The sequence below is a fragment of the Cavia porcellus genome, unplaced genomic scaffold (genome assembly GCF_034190915.1).
Source record: "Cavia porcellus strain 051 isolate PalLab524CR breed Dunkin Hartley unplaced genomic scaffold, mCavPor4.1 scaffold_1, whole genome shotgun sequence".
Taxonomy (NCBI): domain Eukaryota; kingdom Metazoa; phylum Chordata; class Mammalia; order Rodentia; family Caviidae; genus Cavia; species Cavia porcellus.
This window is the reverse complement of record NW_026947484.1, coordinates 120,890,258-120,913,241: the sequence shown is the minus strand read 5'-3', so window position 1 is coordinate 120,913,241 and position 22,984 is coordinate 120,890,258. Positions and strand designations below refer to the sequence as shown.

The 22,984-nt window shown below is 36.9% G+C and overlaps 1 protein-coding gene and 1 long non-coding RNA gene across 2 annotated transcripts in view; one reads left to right on the top strand and one right to left on the bottom strand.

The window, feature by feature from the left end:
• The window catches only part of Palmd (palmdelphin), a 49,059-nt gene that overhangs the window by 23,047 nt on the left and 3,028 nt on the right, over window positions 1–22,984 (bottom strand). Inside the window, exons 2-3 of the mRNA XM_013143053.3 lie at window positions 8,852–8,932; window positions 3,169–3,293 (exon numbers count right to left, since the gene is read on the bottom strand). Of these exons, the coding sequence (XP_012998507.1) occupies window positions 3,169–3,293; window positions 8,852–8,932 (206 nt within the window). The remainder of the gene's footprint in view (window positions 1–3,168; window positions 3,294–8,851; window positions 8,933–22,984) is intronic.
• LOC134477314 (uncharacterized) overlaps window positions 20,999–22,984 on the top strand; it is a 58,488-nt gene continuing 56,502 nt past the window's right edge. Inside the window, exon 1 of the long non-coding RNA XR_010049289.1 lies at window positions 20,999–21,550. This is a non-coding gene — a long non-coding RNA (uncharacterized LOC134477314). The remainder of the gene's footprint in view (window positions 21,551–22,984) is intronic.

Below are 22,984 nucleotides of genomic sequence, written 5' to 3'. Positions count from 1 at the left end.
TTATATTTTAGTTCTAATTCTTTTTGAATCTTATCAGAGAATGGTACTAAATATTTTTAAACACCTACTATGTTGAAGTCAGTTTATTTGCTATGTCTCTGCAAACTGACTATTGTTGTCCCATTTTTGCAGGCCAGCAAACTGAGGCCCAATGAGTTGGAAGAATATCACCATGTTTATGCATGTAGTCAGTGGCACAGAGGTCTCAAGGCCAAAGGCTGCACTCTTTCTGTTCATTTCACAAAACCAGGGCACAGAAGGATGAAAGCTTCCTGTGCAAAGTCTGGCCCTGCTGCGGTCATCAGAGCATTTCTGTTTTGATGTTCTCATTATACTCTTACCCTCTAGTGGAGGGGCCTGGCAAAATGGCAATGTCACCCCTGAGCAGGCACCTAAGTCAAGCAATAAATCCCACGCAGTGCTTGGGTTCATTTTCCTGTTCGGGGGCTGAGGATGGCTCCGCTCAGTTCAGCCTCAGCAGTTGGCTTGACTGCTGCTCAGAACCAACAGGCATTTGTACTGATTTAGCTGGTAATAAAAGCTTCTTAAGCACCATGGGTAGTTGTTTAGAGAAAGATTGATTTTAAAAACATGCACCTGATTATTTAGCAGCTTTAGAAATATCTGAGAATAAAATGTTCAGTTTTCAGGTAAAGCTGCTTTGGCAGTGTGATTTCTGTACTGCTGGGCCATTGTGGAGGCTGCTTAATGCAGGCGAGGCACAGATAATTTTTGTCTTCATATGTTGTTTTGGAACATTATGTTCTTGCCCATTTTTAATCAGATAAACATAGTTCTATGGTTCACATGGATGCAAATTCTTTACTAATGCTTAAAAGTTTTAAAAAAATTTTATTTAACTTTTAAAAATTCTTTCCTAATGATTTGCAAATAAATTTTTTTGTGACTACCCCTTAAACAAAGCACTTAGCTGATCATTAGTAAACTTATCTGTTTCCAGTGTTTTGCTGTTTCCCGAACATTTACATCTACATCTTTCTTTTCATTTTCCAGCTGGACAGCACTGGACCTGGCTTCTTAACTGTCTACCTTTTCCTGGTCCTCTGACTTTAATTAAGCCCCCACCTTCTCTGAGCCCATTCTCATCGGTGAAACAGAAGTGTCTACCTTTGCTCTTTAGGTTGCTGTATAAGTGACTCATTGTGAATGTCAGTGCTTTGCAAATTGTTCAAGACCCTTTGAAAATGAACCATTACTATTATTTATATTTGTGGACACAAACCACTGGTGTTCATTAAGGAGTATCAATGAGTTAATAGCATCATGGAGATCTAAAATTATGCTCTAGTGAGAGGCCAGAGGTTGTATAATGAACGGACATGTAATTTATAATTTAATGACGATAACAGAAGGACATGGAAGAAAATCCCAAAAGTCATAGGAAGTTTCTGGGGAAAGGAGAACAAGGGACAGAGCATGCTTTAAAGATTTTTTATAAGAGATATATTTAGTCCACAGCAGTTGAAGTGTGGCATTGCTTTGTAGGTAGAGTAGGGTAGTCAGATGTGGTAGTCCCTGATATGTCTCTTCCTCTGGTGTAACACACTTACTCTTTCTGCAAAAAGTGAAGATAATACCTATTCCACAGGGGAGTGAAGATAATATAATATTCACAGAGTGCCTGAAATGGGATACCATACATAAAATCCTTGGTGTGCAATGTAGCTTGTCAAATAACTGCTCTCTTCCTCTCTCCCTCTCTCCCTTCCCCCTCTTTCTATTTTATTTTTGGTCCGACAGGAGCTCTAGCTAGACAGGACACTACCAGTAGTACTTGAAACTTCTCAGAACATTCAGGCGAAGTCTGAAAACAATCGATAAAGGCCTAGTAAACACTTTGAGATTACACAGAGCGCTGCCCAAACCTGTTAATGGAGTCTGAGTATACATAGCCACTTCAATTACCATCAGGTGCAGGGAAAGTTGTAGGTGCTTAGTTTGTGGAAAGGCTTTAAAAAGAAGTTCTGAGGGAGGCCAGGAGCTGCCTATGCAGTGAGGAGTGTTTACAGGGATTAACTTCCACACTCATTCAGACATAAAGGTCCTAGGTTGAGGAATGAAGAAAGTAATCATGGTTTTAAGCTGGACTCTAGAGGAGAAACTCTTGCGAAGGGATGCTTTGCAAAAATGGCTTTTTTCAAACTGCGGAGTTGATTTACGGGTTTAAAAGATTATCCACTTTTTGGAAGCACTTTTTATATCTCCCAGAAAACAACAAAGAATTCATAAATGTAAAATTATAAAGTATGCAACCATTTAAGAATCAATTTAAAAATACCTAAATAAGGTTGAGCTATCAGCATTAGTGTTTAAATATGAAAGTATATACAACTAAGAAGTAAAATGCAAATTACTTGGAAAAAAAAGAACACTGTCCCATGTTGTCTATTCCAGTGGGATCTGATTGTCTGGTGTGGTGACAACTCAATGGCACAGCTACTGAACACTCTGCATTTCCAACTGTCCCACAGGCCTCACTGAATACTAATAATTCTCTCTTATGTTTGAGCTTTGTAGTGTTTTCATGTTCATTGCCTCATTTTAAGTCATGGTAATTTGAAAACTTTACTTGTTACACTAGATCTTGCCTGGCTCCATACTGATTATGCATGATGGGAAGGAAAAGACATGGAGATGTGAGATGAATGGTAGATAGATAGATACACAGGTAGATAGGGGAATAGGTGGATAGAACCTTCTCTTCCTGGATATCATGGTTGAGTTGGGGGTTGTATGGTAGAAGCGTGAAGGGGACACAGATAAAAACAACCACAGACCCGTGAGGTGAGCTTGGGACTGGGGCTGGCTGGGAAGGAGTCTTTTTGGTACTTCTACCATGTGCCAGGTAGATGATATTATATTTTAAATCTGTTCAGCAACTGTAAAACATAGGTATTGTTGGAAATAAGCCCAGAAAGGTATGGATAACTCACCAATATACATTCAAAAATAAACCTAGTGTTGCTCTGCTCAGGTGACATTTACAGTAACATTTCTATTGTTGCCTCGTGCTGTGTTTCCCTAGTGTTTTTAGAAATCCAATGGAAAATGTGATTATGGCCCTGAAAATGAGACTGGCTTTTCTCATTCTCAACATGGGGGTGACGCCAAATCAAGGCAGTTGTGGGGTCTCAGTGAGGGTCATACCTGCGTATACTTTGTTCTAGAACCTGGATCTGGTGCTGGTCTTGTTGATTTTGCTTCTTCATCTCTTCCTGTTCTTTTCCAGTGGTGATCCCGTCGAGAAGCCATTTCTCCCTCAAAGCTTTTTTCTGATGTCAAGAAATATATTATATCAGTCATCAGTTTCTAAAATCTCTAATTTCTTTCAAATTTATCATTTTCAATAGTGGGCATATTAAAGAATTATTTTCTCCCACTGTCTTGCCTGAATAAAGCTAGTATTTTCCTTTTTGCAACCTTGGCCACCTTCCAAAACCTTTATATTAATTGCAGTCACATAGAGACCTTGATGTATGATGCTTTTACTGTTTCTTTGATTGATGGGTCTGCATCTTGGGCCTTTAAGGTAGTTAAAAACTCTTTGAAAGCCATCTTGATAATCACCCTAGCAACAGTACACAATGACTCACCTCCCAAAACCTTGTGTGGGAGTAAGTGGAAGGGCAGCAAGCAGAAGGCTGCCGCACTCATTCTTGTCTTGAACTAAATTAATTCAGTATTATTCTAGGCGTGCGGTAAACATTGAGTGCTTTGCTTCCTCAGCACCTCCTCCTCTCTGAGAAACTCCCTGGTCCTAGACAGCCTTAAATCCAGCTCCCTGCCTGTTCCAATAGGAAGAGTCACAGAATTCACTGCTATGTCCAAATGTTAAGAAGTTTAATTGTTGTCAAACATAAGAGCATAAGAGAGACTCATGTTTCATCATATGCAAAAAAATTCCTCTTGAATTTGTATGAAAACATTAACCTATTTGAGCAATGAAAAAAAGATATAAAGCAATGAAAGAGACCTATACATTTTGGAGGGGTGTTAGCCAGCATCCAGTCCATGTCTCAAGTAGAAACTCCCAGATATACTCTTCCTTATTTTCCAGGCGTTTGAATGTTTCCTATACTTTCTGAAGACAAGGACTGTCCTGTATCTCAGCTACCTCTATAAATTATTTGTTCATTGACTTATTGTTAATTATTTATTAGGGACTTGCTATGACTGTAACAGTGAGGAAAGAAGGACTTCATCTTCTGGCCTTTTTTCTTTTATTTTATAATTAAAAAGTGAGCAAATGAGAAGAATTTTGTGTCTTTTAAAAAGGATGTAAAATTAATACCACTGGGAGAGAAATATTTCTCTCTCTCTCTCTCTCTCTCTCTCTTTTTTTTTTGGTCTTTTTGAGACAGGGTTTCACTATGCAGTTCAGGTTGGCCTTGAACTCATTTTGTAGCCCAAGCTGTCCTAGTGCAGTGATCTTCCTGCCTCAGCCTCCTGAATGATGAGATTATAGGTGTGTACCACCATACCTGGTTCCCGTATGTGCTTTCTGGCTTGGAATCGATCACTGTGGACTGAAACCTCTATAGACTGTGAGTCAAATAAACCCTGCATTTTAAATTGCAGAAATATTTCTGAATTAAAAAATTAAATTATCCAAGTTGTAATAGGTAATTACCAAAGAATTATTAGTTTAACTAAGGCAAAGATTTTCAATTCAATTAAAAAAAAAACCCAAATTACAGTGATTGAAAATGAGTATGATATATGGAATGAAAGCTTGGAAGAAAACTCTGGACTGCTCTAATTGAATCAGTGAGAGGGCCAGGAAGCTTATAGGTACACAGAAAATGGTTTGAAAACCACTAGATAGAGTGAAGAAAAGCCTCCCCCTAGATTATCATGACCTTTTAAGCAATCATATTTGAGCAACACACAGCAGAAGAGCAGCTTGTGTTACCATATTCTGTGACCAGAGACACTTTTCCCAGTGGTGACTTAACCACTAATTAGAAAGTTGGTTAGCTGTTTGTAAAAATGTTTTCCCATAACTTGGTAAATATTATAATTCTTAAACCATTACAAATAATGAACATATATTAATTTTTAGGATCCTTATTTTTTATTTGTACTTATCACATTTTCATTGTCTATCTACCAGCATGGTGACATTTTGTACTTCATACATTTCCATTGTCTATTGGCACTGCGACATTTTGTATTTATTCCATTCACTAATATATCTTCAGTGCTGTTGTTTTATTGGTACATATTAGTAATACAAAGTAAAGAGATTCATCTTGGTATATTGGTACGTGCATACAATTTGATTATGCTCATCCCTATTACTCTCCTGTTCCTTCCTTCCTCCTTATTTCTCTTCCCAGTTTCAAAAGGTTACCTTCTAGTACCCTGTAATCTGTGGTTTATTTACTTATGATTGCTCATATAAGAGAACATTAACATTCTGACTGTGGCTTAATTCACTTTATATGATGTTTTCCAATTCCATTTATTTTCCTGCAAACAACATGATTTTATTTTTTATGCCTGAATAAATACTCCATTGTGTATACACACACAGCATGTTTTTCCTTGTCCATTCCCCAGCTGATGGGCATGCAGACTATTTCTATGGCTTAGCCATTGTGAATTGCACTACAATAAACATGGATATTCATGCATCACTATAGTATGACACCTTTAGTTCTTTGTGAGTATACTAAGGAATGGTATAGCTGGATCAAATTTTTAGTTTTTTGAGGAAACTCCATACCGATTTCTATAATGGTTTTGCTAGCTTACATTTCTACTAATGTAATGGGTAATGTAATGTAATGGGTAAGAGAGACCCAGTAAATATTATTAATGTATGTGAAGATTTGGCTTTTGAGGTCAAAGATGCCAAGAAAATCTAACTATATCAGCGTTTTAAGAATTTACCTTGACTTTCATCTATTTTTATTCTTTTTTTCTCTAGAAAACAGATGAGTTGTCTTACAATACTGAGTTACAGAGGGTGGAGAAAGATTCTTATAACATGATTATATTAACTTCAGGGCACATTCTTGGTTCTCAGTTTGGTTAAGAACAAGAATAATTTTAGCTTAAGTCTCATAAAACTTTGCCCATACTTTAAAAATTGTCATTTACCCTGGTGGACAACTTTTTAAACTTATATACAAAAATATATAATTTGTATGTGCCATGAAAATTATCTGGCATAATGGCATATTATAGAAATCAAAACAAGATATTTTGCTTTTGTGTCACAGTTTAGATTTGTGCTTTGGTAAATGAGACTAATGACCAAGATAAAAATCTATCCCAAGATAATAAAATTAAGAAGCAAAAGCTATGGGAAGTAACTGAAAATGTAAGTGACATGTGGGTCAAGCTCAAGGACTAAACGTCAGGGTGGGTTACCACAATTATTTTAAAACATGTGTATTCTTATGTTGCTTAGTGTGTATTAGTGAACTGTGGTGAAATAGTTTGCAATCAGGGAAGCTGTGAGAACAGTCATGGAAGGCAGTAAAAATGGATGGAAAAAATAGAGATAAGTCTGTAACTGTAGAGGCCAATAGGAAGTAGCATGGTGAATGTGTTGTAGAATAGATTTTTAAAATACTTTCACACATTTTTGAATCTTGTTTTGGAATTATGCCTGGTTGCTCTTTGGTCTGGCCAGCTATTCTGCAAACTTGAAAAAAATGCTGTCTATTGAAAATATCCACTCTTCTTTCTGTGTTCTCTTTGCAGTTTTTATATCTCCCACATAGGGTTCTTTGTAGTGTAAACATCTTAAGTTTATGTGTCAGTTGCCATTTTAAATGCTTAGGAAAAATTTTACTCTCTTGGTATTCTCAGTGTCCAATTTAGTACCTTGTACATAGTAGGTGTTTGCTTAACAAGTGTTTATTCTCTGAAAGGTCCTATGTACATCCACATAAATTCCACTTAACAGTTAAGACTCATTTGAAATCACGCATCTTTAATAGAATCTTCTCTGACTATCTCAGATTACATAATTAACACTTATACTCTAAATAAGACACTATCATTTAGCTAACTTAGCTTTTTCATTTGCTGCTTAATTTTCCAAGTTAGGAAAAAATATTATTTCTTTTTTTTTTTTTTCCTCTTCTCCTTCATACTCTACCTTTTGGGTCAGTGCACAGTTTGGGAAAGTGAAAGTAGCACTTTTGTCCAGAAAATATGAAAACCTCTTTCTCTAGGCATGAGCAGCCCTAAGTCAGAGTACACACTGGCAAGGGGGTGTGGGCAGGATTTCAGCGCTCCCATTTATACCGTCTGCACAATTGTGCACAGTAGTCGAAGCATGATAAATATTTTGATTGCATTGGATTAGAGTTTATATAATTTATATATAGAGGCCTCCTGGTTTCAGAAAGCAAACCAATAGGGAAGGTCATGCATTACTTTCTGGACTTTTGGGGCAGTACTGAAATGAAATGCCACCTTAGAAATGGACATTGCAGTGAGCCAGGCTTTTTCTATGTGAAACTTCCTACAATGAACTGAGGGAATAGTTAAGCTTTCTCTTCTTCCATGAGGTATGCTGTCATTTGGCTTTTCATTCTGCAAGGACAGCATTGCTGTGAGCTAGGCAGCTGTCAGTTTACTCAGAAGCAAGAAGTGATTCACTCACTGTAAGATCCCAATCGTATGTAAATTGCATGAGAGAGAGAGAGAGAGAGAGAGAGAGAGAGAGAGAGAGAGAGAGAGAGAATGACTATGTGGATTTGGAGTTAGATACAGTCGACCTCAAAAATTGTTCCAGATTTGACTGACTTCATTGAAATCACATGGAAATAATTTAGACAGATTTGCTTTTGATTTATTGATTGTCTTGTAGTACACATTGTATTTTTTGAGTGACAGGGTTTACTCATTGTAAATTCTGACATACTGGAAGGACAAGAGAGCAGGTTAACAATGATGTCACCTATACATCAAACAACAGAAATGTCAATGTGTCCGATAGAAGCAAAGAAGGCAACAGAATCCTGGGAAAGTGGGTTAGTCACTCTTGAGCATATTTCTTTATGATTGGTTAATTGTCCCACTAGAAAAATGGATCTAGCCAAATTTGTCAAATTTCACTTAAATCTGGAGATCCCCCAAGCAGGTAGCATTGTTTTATAAAGGGGATTCACGAACTTTATTGACAGTAGCTCTCCCAGACATAAGTATTTGGGCCTGTTCTCAAGGAGATCCTGTTTGTCATTTGCTTGTATCCTGTAACTAAGCTACGTAATAAAATGTTGAAACTTGATGTGCTTTAATTACAAAATGTCCCCACCCAGTCAGAGATGTAAAGTCTGATTTTAAAAATGGAGATGTATTTGTGGCTATGATCTCATCTGTATGCTTCAAAACAAAATAAAGCAGAAGCCATACTCGAACAACATTGGATTCATTGCTTTGAGCTTTCAAACACAAGCCTCTTGACCAGACTAGACACTGTCTGCTCTGTACCCCCTGGGGAACGGCTGGCCTTTCCTTGATTTCAAAAGGAAACTTCCGAGCTGGATCCACTCCCTGGGGATGTTAAGCAAGACTGTGTGAGGGCCAGCTTCTCAAGGCTAAATCTCAAGATTGCTGAAGATAATTAGGAACCGCAGCACTAAAAGCTAGAAATAATAAAACCATGTTTTCAACTTTCTGTGTTTGCCAGAAGGTATTAATCTCATATGCAAATAGTCCTAGCTTGTGGCTCCTCTGTGGTTATTAGAATATTAGTAGGGGTATACTGGGAACTCTTTTTCCTAAAGCATCTTTACTACTGAAATTTGAGTGTTGTCAGGATATTTGAATACAAAATTTTTGAAATAAAATTAAAGTCATAAGTTACCTTCAAATGTTGATGTTTTAGTTTTTCTTCTTCTATTTTCAGTCTTTTCTGTGAGATTTCTTCCTGTATTTTTCTTTTGTCCTGAAAAAAAAAAAGTTCCAACATAAATATTTAAAAATGTGAGTAAATATGCTTTCTTGGGATTGTTGTCTTTATCTGAGTGATTGGTCAGCAACATGCCTTTAGCGTTGGCACGAGCGTTGCTTTAGAAACTCAGATTTCAAAGAAAAGGAGAGAAAAGAGAGTCAGTCAATGCATTTCACTTGTGGGGATATGAAAAAGTGTTTTACCGAACAGAACTTAAAAAAGGCTCAATATCTTTTCTTCCTTGCCTCCCTTTGATTTCTTCTCCATTAGCAATGCAATGGAATGGGATGGGATGGGATGCAACAGAAAAAGTGAATTTTCAGGAGGATGTTTATGAAACGGGTGTGAGGAGACATGAGGGAAGAGACTGTTCTGGCACAAGATTGAAGAAGCTGCTGGGGGAAAGGCCTGTACATGAAGAAAACCAGGATGGCCTACAAGTCATTAGGAAGGTCGGAGGTGAGTATGGGATTGCTTCCTTCTCCTGTGACTTGCTGTGGGATGACAGAAAAAGAGTTTAGATAATGTTTCTTAACATTATGCTGAGGTTTTTAAAAAATTTCATGGAGAGATATAATATCTTTCACCAATTTTTAATTACATCATCTGAAAACAAAACAAAACAAAAAATGATACAATGAAAAGCAAACACAAGCACCTCAACAGAAAGCATAATCATTAATGTCCAGAAGTTCGCACTTTCTAGGAAATATAGCATGTGTCCTAAGTAGACAGTCTGGGTTTGGTTTGGGGTTCTTTGCCTCATCCATATGGTCATCACTTGCCGTGTCCTCGCAATTTTAACTCTTTCTTGGACTTTTCCATTTACTAGTTCTATGTCCTCAGACAGTCTTTCTCTTTTATAAAGTGAAGAAACAGGGAGTATCTACCACATAAGATGTGAGCCCTAGCTAAGCTTACATATGTAAAAGTTTCTAGAAGATTTCTTAACATGCAGGGCTGTAGAGGGAATGGTTTAGTAAAACTTAACAACTAAGCACATAACTTGCCATTCACTCCAAAGCAGCAAATTAATCCTGACACTGTTTTCCTTGGTCTGAAATATTTTAGAGATTCTCTGTCCAGAATTGAGGCATTTGATAGCCATGTAAAAAAGTCCTTATTACCTCATTATTGAGCAGAGGTGATACTCTCTACTTTATTCCTAAGAGTTGGTTTTAAATCTGCTTTCAAAATGGAAAACTCCAAGAGGATAAAATTTTGTTGCCAATGAAGACATCTAAAAAAAAATTTGAAGCAGATTCTGAAGGTAATTTAGAAGGAACGGTTCCAAAAATACTTGGCAGTATTATTGAAATAAGTGCATGGCTTCCTGATGTGATTCCTTTGAAGGTTAAAAGCTCTTTTTGATGCAAGAACATTTGTTGAAGAAAAACAACATTGTTCTCCAAGTTTATGCTGTGTTTCTTTTTGTGTGTAAGAGAAATACAAGGGTTTATCAGCATTATTTCTTAAATTTTATAAACAATTGTTTTGGGAAAAAATAGCTAGGTGATAAGTGTCGGTCTTCAGAATCACCTTTTAGATGGATTCTAGGCATCAGTTACATAAATTCCCAAAGCCTCTGTGAGCCAGTTCTGTACAAAAGGCTGGTATTGAGAAAATATTAGTAATATTTTAAATTTATCAAGCCAAACATTTTGGCAAGTACTTTATAGGCACTCTTTCACTTACTAGTTAACATAACAAAGTTATTATACTATTGTATTAGTTATAATACTAATTACTAAAACTAATATTAGTTATAATACTAATACCAATTACTACTAATACTAATTTACATTTGATAAAAATGAACTGTCTCAGGGGAGAATAACAAATAACAGGGGACAAATAACAAATAAGTGGCACAGCCAGGACTTGAACTCAGACAATCTGAGACCAGCTTCCGCACTCAGCCCGATCCTTCACCATTTCTCATGTGGGAAGTTAGTTACATCCTCCCTCTTTGCCTTCTGCACTGTGAAGTTCTGAGGGCTGGAGGCTGGTTCAGGACAGGCAGCAAGGTGTGGACCTCCCATCAGAAGGAAGCACGTTTTTAGTTCCCTGGACCTGGTACTGGAACTATCCATCCTTCTCCAGGAATAGCCACAAGGACATTGCTAAACCCAACAATATCTCCCCGCCCTGATGCTTGCCAGTTTGAGTTGATTTCATCTCTGGGTTAGTAATCAGGTAATGAAATATGTGGGTAGAGGCAGGGCATCTGCAGTGTTTTGGCAACACCGGGCTTCCACAAGTGTTGCTAAGGAATGCCAGTGTTTTGTCACTTAGGGGCAATGTGATTCCTCTCTCCTGTCAGTCTAGGTAGGCGGGAAGGTAATTTTGTAATGTTATAGGCATGATCCTATTTTAAGACGGAGTACTTTTTCCTTAAAATATATGCATCAGTTGTAAGCTATTATCTTGATGGAAGCGTTACTAAAAAATAATATGGCAATAATTTGGTTGCAATATGGCAAAGTACACTGTAACTCAACTTTAAGTTTCATATCTAACTCTTTTGCCAGTGCATGTACCAGAACTAATCAAAGTCTGCTAATTTCCTCTCAAATGAAAAAAATAGATGTGAAATGCTGCCTTCTTACTCAAATTTCCCCAGAATCTGGAGCACCTCTATAGGTAGCTATCGTGACATGACATCAGGCATTTGCAACTATTCTAAGGAACTTACATTGTTGCCTACTTCTTCGGCATTCAATTAACAGTGAATGATTGCTTAGATTTTGAGTTAACAGCCTGTTTAAAGGTTGACATCTCAAATTCCAATTCTGTGGAAGACTTCCTCTTTTTTTGAAAATTAATTTGTTTGCCTTGCATAACTATCAAGCTATTATGACCATGTATGATTTAAAGATTTTACCAAATAACATATTTGATAAAAGAAAGCACAATCCTTAATATATTCTGTAGGTATTGTTAATAATTAGCTAATATTTGAATATTCCTGATTCCATCAAGAAGGCAGGATTTATCTAGAGTTATTGAGCTAGTAATTTATCTCATACTAAGGTACTTATGTACAAATTTATATTCAAAGTGATATTAGGAGTTTTGTAATATTTAAAAATGATTCAGAAGTAGATGCTTTCCTTGGAAACTTAGTATTCTCATAAGGAAGGAAAGTCATTTGTGTTGGTGACTATATTCTGAGAAATATGGTGATACATGTCATTACTGAGGCATCAAAACTACTTCCAAGGTAGAGGAGAGACAGGGAGAGGCAGGGAGAGTCTTTGGCATGGCATCTGAGATGCAGGTTGGGTAGTTCTGGGGCTGGAGAGTGAGGCGAAAGGGTATCCAAATCGAAGGCTCAGTGTGAGCACAGGCTTGTAACTGGTACATTGGGACAGTATTTGGAACAGTGAGTCTGTAGGCAGTAGCAGGAAATAAACTAAGAATAACAGGATAAGCACAGATTCTTACGGCATAACAAGGGGTTTGGAATTTACATTTTGAGAGACTGAGTGATGAGAAGTTTTCAGGGAGAAAATACTAGAGTTAAAACCACATTTTAAGAAGTCGATGTAGTCTCATTCGGTAGTAGGCACTGGAGGATGAGAACTGGAAGGGTATAAACCAGTGAGGCTTCTGCAAAGACGCAGAAGGTCACGAGTGCTAGGACAGATGCAGCAGAGGGTGTGGATGTCCCAGAGGGTAAGGAGTTACAGTTGTCAGGACTTGGCAATGGATGACACTATGGATGAGCGAGAGGAAATGTCAAGTGGAGTAGAAAGCTAATATGCCTGGGTAAACGGCAGGGAGGCAGAATCACTGGCAGAAATAGGAAAGTCAGGAGAAGGAAGAGAGTTTGGGAAGAAGGATGAGAGATTCTCACTAAGTTGGAATGGGGCTGGGAAGACTGGGTGGAGTCACCTGGGAGACAGCTGGGGTGTCTGACCGAGAGGGCTGCAAAGAAGGGTCAGAGCTGGTGATCAGGATGGGGGGTGTGGGAAGGGACAGGGGAAAGCGGGATGGGAGGTGCCATGATGCAGAGAAAAGGAGGGCAAGGGACAGGTCCCCCGTGAGTAGAGGGGGGAGGGAACACATATGGAAGTTTATTTTGGCATCAGCCAAATATTATTTATGATAAAACTTGGCGAATTTGCCCACACGACAGAATCAACGAGAGGTTCCATGGTATTTCTCATGAGTAGACTCCAAGGAGCAAAAAGAACAAGCTCGGTGTCACGATGCTGCAAATTATGAGATTCATTGCTCTCATGCTCTAAATAATTCATTTTACATTTAAGAGTTTTAAACCTTGAGAGATAATAAAGTGACTTGCTTAAGAACACACTTAGGAAATCAGCCAAGACTGTAAATGAGATCCTAATTTCCAGTCCTGGTCTCATTTTATTTTTCCTCACTATCTCCACAAAGGAAAGGCAAAGTACACTTGTGAACATTTAGATAAAAGTAAGGAAAAACAGAAATATTTTGTTATACTTAGTACTACCTGACAGGAAAAAAATGTAGGCATATTTTCCTAAATCAGTTGAAAAACTTGGATATGAATTAAGTGCAATGATGAGACCATCCAATTAGTCAAATATTTTCATATTTCTTCAGTTAAAATCTGAACATCTCATGACTCATGTCTAGTTTTACATTATATATATATATACATATATATTTGCTTTGTGATATTTTCATTGCTTAAAATATGAAAAGATGAATAGTAGGAGCAGCTTATTTAAACTTAAATACTACCAAGAATTCAGAGCTGCAGCTGATACACAAATCATGGTAACCTTAAAAAAAAGAGGGATGTGCTAACAGAATATTGCTAGGAATGAATTCTGGATGTAGTTAGAAGTTTACTAGATTTAATGAAAGTAGATTTTAAAAATTCTTGAAAAAATTATTGAAATTCTTTAAAAGATTCTTGAAAAGGGAGGAAACATTTCAAGAGATAGATCATGAGGCATGAGGAATTTACAAGGAAAACATACACACACGATTAAAAATGATCTTAGGTAAGAAGAAAAAAGAACGGTCATAAAAATACCCAAAACCAAACAGTTACCTGGGACCTTCCCAAAGAGCTTGTGCAACCAAGAATAAGAGGGACCTTTTTAGTAGCATGAATAAGTCAAAAATTTAGGGTGACGTGAGGATGTGAAGCATATGAACAACACTAAAATCACAAAAAGGTAATATGTGTGTGTATGTGTGTGTGTGTGCGTGTGTGTGGTTACAGTAAAAGATGAAACCAATAAGCTCACTACTGAGATGCACAGTATATGTTAAAAGTGATAGCAATAAGGTAGAACCACTCCAGTTCTTTGTTGTTTCCTTAGTTGTGATTAAGGAGAATACTTTTAGTCCCAGAAACTGTGGAACAAATAAGTTTAAAGGGAATTTGTTGTCCAAGAGGACAAATAGCCTCTAATAGGACAGCCGTGCTAATTGTTAGCCTTTAATTGGCTTCATTTCAGGAAGGAGTATTTATAGACACGGCAGATGAATATTATTATGCAGTTTTCTTGGGATCTGGGATGAAATGAAAATATATTAGAAGACTGAAAGTGGTTAATGCCACAAATTTTGGAAGGGGGGAAAAGTGAATTATATTTTTTATAATGATTGATGAATTCATTGAATAATCCCTGATGAAGTTGTAAAATATTGAAGTATATTTAGACAAGGCCTTTTTTATTGTTGTTTTTTTTTGAGAGTAAATCTCTCTATGTAGTCCAGTCTGGCTTTGAACTCACTGTGTAGGCCAGGCTTGCCTTGAATTTATAGTGCTCCTCCTGCCTCAGCCTCCTGAGTGCTGGAATTATAGGCATCTGCCACTATGGCAGGCAAGAATGTATTTAGAGAGGGATGTTTGTGAGGTAGGGTTTGATGATTAAGACAAAGATTTTGGGTTAGGGTATAGTACAGTGTTGAAAGACTTCCCTAGCATACCTGAGGCCCTGATTCCCAGCACAGAAAGCAAGCAAACAAATAAATAAAAGAAACAAAAAACAAAAAGAAAGTAAAACTCAAAGTTTCAAACTTAGTTTTTTCTTGTGGCCTAATTATTCCAAGATCTGCAGATGATGATTACTGAGAAATTTTTATGTGTCAGGAACTACTTAAACACAAAAGTGCATCGATTTATTTAATCTTCCCCAAATCTCTATGAGGTAGGGATCATATTTATTCCCATAATGTAAGTGAAAGAGCAAAGAAACAAAGCTATCTCGATCATGGAATGCAGTGTATCTTGGTTCTCACATGGCTTTTGACAAAGGTTTTTACCTCACTCTTGCAAGTTTGTAGAAATGTGAAAAGAATATTTATTCGGTGGTGACTGTCTTAACATTTTAATACAAGTGTCCTATAAGAAGATAGAAAACTAAAGCTGAATCTAACAAACATATTGAAATAAATTTTTGAACCATAATTCAAGGATTAAATGGTAGTGGGTGGGTTGGAAGTTTTGTCATTAAAAACTGCTTCAGGTGAATGATCATCCATACATAGAAACTCATGATATTAGACATAAGCAAGTTAAGATTTCCAGACTTCTTGACTGATAGGGATGTTGGATCCAAATTAATGATCAACTTTATTATTCAATTATTATGACACTTTGCTTAATCATGCCCTTTTTTTCCTACCAGTTGAGTCTTGAGTCTTTTGGTACTATAATTAGTTGTGTGATGAAGTTTCCCACATGAATATTTTAGACCAGTTTTCTTCAATGATTTCCTTAGCTTAAGTTTTTAGAAGTTAGTTATCTAGACAAGAAGTAAGGATGTTTGAAAAATCCTTCATATGAATTGCTGAAATAGTCTAGTGAATGAAGTTGTTACTTATTATTATAAGTAAAAAATTCCTTAAGTGTTTTGGGTAGGGCAAAATATAGTATCTCACTTTTTTTAGTGAGACTTCATAATTAGATGATTATGTCACTGATAATTTCTTTAGATTATTAAAAAATTGCCTGTGATGTCAACTTATTTTTCTGTGAGTTTAGGGATAGCAACCTTTTGTTGATCATATTAGATGTAAACAATTTCTCTTATTTGCCTTTAAATTTTATTTGTGATATTTTAGAAGTGCTGAGCATTTTTCTATTATTCTGAGTCTTAATGTCTTTCACATTTGAGAGCTTGTAATCATTCATATTTTCTTCCAGTTTTCTAAATATTAAAAATATATTCTTTAATTCAGATGAACTATATTTTAATTTATAGTAGGTGCTAATCCCCTCTCATTTTAAAATGATAATCTGAACTTTTATCTCAGAGTTTTTTCTTATTGATTTAGGATGTAACTTTTATCATTTACCAATTTTTAAATGTACATTAGGATTTTATTCCAAGTTATTTATATAGTTTCTTAAATTATGGATTTTACCAAGACAGCATAATTTAGACTATGCTTCAATGAGGCAAATTAACGTTTTATTGGGCAAAAGTCTTCCTTTATTGCTCTTATTAAATGTTTTTATTAACAGCATTATTTTTCCAGTTGTACTTTGAAATTTTGTTATTTAATTCTGATAGAAACAAAATTGAAAACCTAACCCATTTCTTATCATTTCTTACTCCTTATCAAATAAAAATGTCAGTGAGCTAACTAACCAAATAACCAAATAAAAAACTGCATACCTTTATGGAGTTTAAAAATGTATCTTAATAGTAGTAATCACTACTCAGATAATTAGAGGTTGATGTTATACATATGATTTGTAGCTGCACAATATAATTTATATGAAATTAGGATTGTTTTACATGTTTAGTAATATGACTTTTAAAAAATATATCACCAGCAGAACAATATACCATGTCATTAATCTTCTAAATTATTTTTAATAGTTATATATTTTTCCTTCACACACATATGCACATACACACAATATTTACTCAGTCAACCCTTATTTTTGGACATTGAGTTTGTTTCCACTTTGATACTATAAAAAATAATGTAAACAACTTAGGATGTTGCAAATATCTTAGAATGTCCATTTCTGTGTGGGTCTCTTATTTTTCTTTAGAGTAAGTTCTTTGTAGTGAAGTTCTAGGTCAAAGGATAAAATTGTCTTTAGTTTTCTTATATCCCTTGCCAAATTGTCCTGTACTCAGCGATTTCATGCTTTTGCCTGAAGCGAATGAGACTGTTTCCTTAGAGATTTTGATTACAATTGCACTACACTTAAGTGAATTGGAAGAATCTGACAACCTTTTTATATGCAGACTATGCATCTAGGAATGGTGTGCCTCCCTGATCTATATATCATGTTACTTAGTAATGTTTTATTATGTAAGTGTTACATATTTCGTTAGTAGGTATAAAAAGTATGAACATTTATTCAGATAAATGTGGTGCATTTCCTTACTAGTATTTTTGGTTTTTAACATTTTTTATTTTGTAGCTCTTGGAAATGAAATATTTTCTGACTATTATTTTTCAGAAAACTTCTGATTTTTGTACGTTCATTGTTTATATGTCTATGAACTTTCAAGTCAATTTTTAAGAATATTTTCCTATATGCATTTTGATACATATTAATTTTATACAAAATTGTGTTTCATTGTGACATTTTAATAAATACACATAAAAAACTTTATCCTCAAATTTTTTTTTTTGGTACTGGGGATCAAACTGATGACTTTGTGCCTACCAGGCAAGCACTTACACCACTGAAAATGTTTTCCTTAACTTTAGAGATACTGAAGCTGAAGACTTGAGAGTTAACTTTCTTGAGTTATATGGTGGGTTCAGTGGTGAAACTTCTGCTGAACCTAATTTTCTCAATTCTAAGGGTGATACTTTTGATACCCCATCTGATTGCTTACAAGTAAACTAGCATAAATACAATTCCCCAAATAAAGGATTTGTTACAGGACTCCGTCCTAGCGACAGTTCTGTTTGACTGTCATCGCCACCTTTTAACACTCACTGCCCTTCTAGGTGTCTGCAGTGAGCCTGGGATGAGGAAACGGAAGCCACACAGCTTCCGTGGCTTAGAGCCGAGAGAGCCCGGTTAGAGGAAACCGGATTCTGACACATCACGTCTGAACTCCCAACCCAGAGAGCGTTGTTGAGTAGGAGCCACCTAATAAGGAAAGTGTGCATGAGAAGCTGGCAGCACAGATCCTGAAATGAGGTAAAGAGGATAGGAGTATGGACAAAGAAATCTTTGTTTCCCCTGAGCTTTCTATGGTTATTTCTTCATCTGGCTTTGAAATACCTAATTCCCAAGTCAGCCTTGGGAGTTAAGACTGAATTCTCAAGGCCACATTCAGCGTGGTTATCGTTACTACTTATGGGGTGAACTGAAAACCACGAATTTTCTAACCCTCATTTCATTTTCTGATTTTAGTCTTCTTCTTAACTTCATAATAAGTTCTAATAAATCTCTAAGTGGAATCCAGGGTGTGTTGTGCTCCTTTATTCCTTTGTTTATCCCTTCTGGTTTACTGTGATGAATAGTGACCAAACAGAACAAGGATAAACAGTGAACACAAACATGAATTACTGAGTGGGAACGGTAAGCTGGTCCTGGCCTTCAGGCGATCTGTTAGCAGGCCGCACAGTCACCAGCTCCCCTTCTCTGGGTACTAGCTCAGTCATTCGTTCACTCACCCACATAGTCTTCTTGGTGCACCAGCTAGAGCTGAGCTCATTGTGGGGCAAAATCCAAAACATGCGGACATGCCTTGGTCTTAAAAGTCCTGACCAGAAGGAAGAAAGTGTGCAACAGAAGCAGGATGGGGAGAAAGTAACAAAAGCTTGGAATATTTCACGTTCTGGAAAATGACTTTGATTCCATCCCAGGCCTCTTAAGACAGACAGTAGCGGATACTTCTGAAATGGCCTCACATTCTGCTCTTGTCCCCTTTTACTCCTAGAAGACAGGATGGTGGGAGGACTGATTTGAGTTTGTGGTTGAGGAAAGCAGAGCCTCCAAGGATTCTTCTCCTGGTTCCACTTCAAACTTTATTCGCAAGCGTGAAGAACACTAAGCTGAGGAAGCTTGGAAAGTGGGTGAGTGTTGCCAGAATCGAAAAGTAGATTCAGGTTGCACCATTAATTAATCCTTTAACTTTTCTTGGCCTTGGATTTTCTATCTATAATATGGAGATGGTAACAACTGTTTTTAGAAATAGTCATAGGACTGTTTGGACAAATGAGATAATGATGTGAAAGTTTGTGTATTTTAGAATGCTAAATGTTATATAAGAAGGAGCCAGAAGAGACTAGAACAGCAAAAGCAATACTGGGCAACAAGGGCAAGGGAGACATCATGTCACAGTGACATAATCATACCTATGCTTACAGCAGTGCAACTCATAATAGCTAAATCTTGGAAAGAGCTTATATGTCCATCAACAGATGAGTGAATAAAGAAACTGTGATATTTATATACAATCAAGTACTACTCAGTCATAATGAAGGGTAAATTTGAGTGATTTTTAGGAAAATGAATGTGTCTTGAGACCATGATGTTAAGAGAAGTAACTCAGATGTATAAACTTCAACATCACATGATTTCTCTTACATGAAAAACTCACTATAGATAGATGTTATATATTTATATATAATAAAAGGCTGATAATAGACAAAAAGAGAAAAAATACTATATTATAGCCCAGTGTGAACAATGTATCTAAAAGTATACCTTGAGTTATTATGATTGTCTTATATGTTTTATAAGTTCTTTGGCCTATTAGTCTGGTTTTCAATCTGTACATATGATAATTAATTTTTAAAGTTCTTATAAGATAAATAAATGACTTTGGTGCTGAAAAAATACAAGATAATAAAGGGAAAGTAAAAAAAACTCCCTACTGTGAGTGTAATCATATGTTAATACAAACATATACTGATACAATGAGAAAACTGCTGTGTAAAAACAGGTGCTATTAATGTTGGTAATCTCAGATTTTCTTTTTACATTTGAGATTTGTCAGCATAGACTGATTAGGACTTGCAGTGATAGCTCAGTGACTAGGCTGCATCACTGATGCGGTTACACATGAATACTTGTTTTGTGGTACTTTTCTTTTTTTTTTTAAGAAGAAAGCAACTTTGAATGTGGTACTTTTCTTCAGAGCTGCAGAGGATTTCCTAGCTCCGTATCTTAAATACCTTGATGGAATGCTCCCAGTGCCTAGGGTTTTATGGAAAAGCTGCATAGATCTTGCTCTCAAACACCTTTTATGATATTTTATGAAAGTCTACATCTCACATTGATTCTGGGTGAGGGAACTTCCTGTCAGTAACTTTCAGGCTTTTTTCAAAATGACACCTCTTTGTTTTTTCTCTCTTTTTGAGACAGGGTCTCACTATGTAGTTCAGGTTGACCTTGAACTCATTTTGTAGCCCAGGCTGGCCTTGAACTTGCAGTGATTCTCCTGCTTCAGCCTCCTGAGTGGTGGGACTACAGGCATACACCACCAAGCCTAGGTAAAATGACCCCATTTAAATGAATTGTGGTACTCTTATTTAAAGAGAGGCTAGGTAGTTTGAGACTAGAGATGAGGAAGGACAAGTCCTGTTTCAGTTTTAGCACTGAACTGTGTTTTATTTGTTTAGATTGTAGTCTTAGTCGATTAGATTCTAGTTTGTCTCACTCAGTTTTCTAAAGAAGCAGATCTTTCTTTTGACGGTCCATTGTTGTTTTGGAAAGTTCATTCTTGTCCGTAAAGGGTCTAGCAAATTAGCATTATCATTCTGTAGCACACTGGAAAAACTTTTCCCTGGTATCAAAAAGCAGTTTCCTTAATGAGGTAAAAGTATTGCACTTTGTCACATGGTATCCTTTATGGGTGGCCTGTTGTGTTTGGCAAAGAAATGTGGCACAGCACATTTGTTTGAAGAAACTGTTTCCTCCTGGGAAGAAACAAGTCATCTTGGTACAAAACTTGAAAAGTTAGCAGAGGTTTTATTATTTGAACATTTTGGCACTCAGCTTCTTAATTTGGGAGGCTGCTACATCTTTATGTAGCTTCTTCATGTGAAAGTCTGTGAATATTCAGGACAAAGTGAAAGCTGATTTTAAAACTTTGTCTTAACTATGAGGTATGTATTGTAACAAATATTGCATTATGTATTCTTTTAACCACTAGCTCTTTAAGAAGTCCTTAGCACTCCGAGTATACAGAGGTATAACATAAATCTTTGGTCAAGATCTAGGCTAATTGGCTCTTCACTCTTTCATTTTGTAGGTAGAAGGAAGAGGTACAAACACACATGGTCAGTGCAGATGCAGAAGCAGGCTGGCTTCTTGGACACATGACCTGTGAGGTGGCATGAGGCATCGCGCTCAGAGAAGCTCACTTTTTGGTTTAGTGCTTCGGTCTTACCATTTTGAATTTTTGTTTTTGGTACTGGAGACTGAACTCACAACCTCACACTTGCCAGGCAGGCACTTGTGCCTCTGAGCTAAATCCCTGGTCCTACTATTTTGAAATTTTGGATACGAATATCTTTTGAACAGCATCTCCACATTTCATTGTGCACTGGGTCCCACCGATTCCATAGCAGTCCTGCCCTTGGGACATTAGCAATTCTCTTAACTGTTAGAGGATCCCAGATGTTGACAAGAAGAGAATGAGATGAAGCGGAATCATCAGGGACCATCAGGTAAAGAAATAACCAGAAAATTCTGCCTCCTTACTTCCTGTATTTATAAATCAGGGGAATGTTCTCTGGGAAAGAGATAGGGGGTGGATCTAGCGATATGTGAGAGGTTGTTGTGTTTACATCATGAGTAACTGGCTGGCAAATCTGGTTCTGTTGCTTGAATTCCAGTGTCATGACTCTGTGTGGCTCCTTCCTAAACGGGGCAGTCCTTGGCAGGTGCTTCTGCTGGTGATTCTTGCTATTGTCTAGCTTTTGACAGAGCCCATCGCCTTCATGGCTGTGGCTGTGTGCTGATGTCATCTCCTCTGTGAGTCAAGCCCTGACTGTGCTGTTTAAAACTGTAGCCCACTCTCGCTTTCCCTCCCGAAACTCTGATTCTCCTTTTAACTATCATTTAAATATGCAAGTATTGACACATAGTAGGTGCTCAAAACCACCAACTGGATAAAAGCATGAGAGAATGAGGTGATAAAAAAACCTACTAACGTTAAAGTAAGGCCTTAATGAGAATCAAAATGGCAGATATCTTGTTTCCTGTCCACTGCTCAGCTGGTTCTAGTACTTTCTACACTCAGCTGAGCTCTCCCTTCACTGTACTGTTTTTATGAGTCTGTGATCTCCAGACAGTTTTAAGATCCAGGAGTTTTCTAGTTTGGGCATCTTTATATTAGGAGCAGTGTTTTCCACCATCCCTATAGGATGGAGCTAGGACACTGCTCCTCACCAAGAGGGTGACAGGAGTGCACGGGACACTGCTCATTCTAAGGACAGCTCTCTGTGCCCGAGGAGAATCTACCTGGCTCTTTTCCCTCTTCCTCACCATGGTCCATGTTCCATTCCAAAGAGGAGCTCTGTGGCGATAACTGCCAGTGGCCATTCAGCCTGTCCTTCATCCCACTCTTCTCAAAGCTGCGGGGGTCACTGCATCATCAGTTTCATCAGTGTGAAGTAAATTCCAAATTACTAGTTTACTTCTATAGCTTTCCCTTTGTATAAAAGTCAGCTATTTGCTAAGATATGTACTAGCTTGAAAATAGCCTCAAGAGACTTTTAATGTGTGAAACATAGCATTTAATCAGTATAAAGCAGTCCTGCTTTTGAATTATATTTGAAAACTGAAGTGTTTGGCTCAAAGGTACTTTGGGCTTTAATTTAAAGTGTGAGTTGTATATAAATGAAGTAATGGAGGAGGAACATGAAAGTAAGTAATTAAGTAGAGTCTATATTTAGTGCCTGCAACCTGAAGTGCCTTTTTTAAACAATTGTTTCTGTGTCCTTTCACAATTTTCCCTTCATTGTCTTTAAATTATTGAGGACTCTGACTAATCAAAAATTCAATTTACTGATGTAAGAAATGAATGGCAGCGTCACAGTAATTGAGTTCAGTTTGAGAGCCTAAGTGTCACATTCAGCACTTAACGTGCTTAGAAAAAT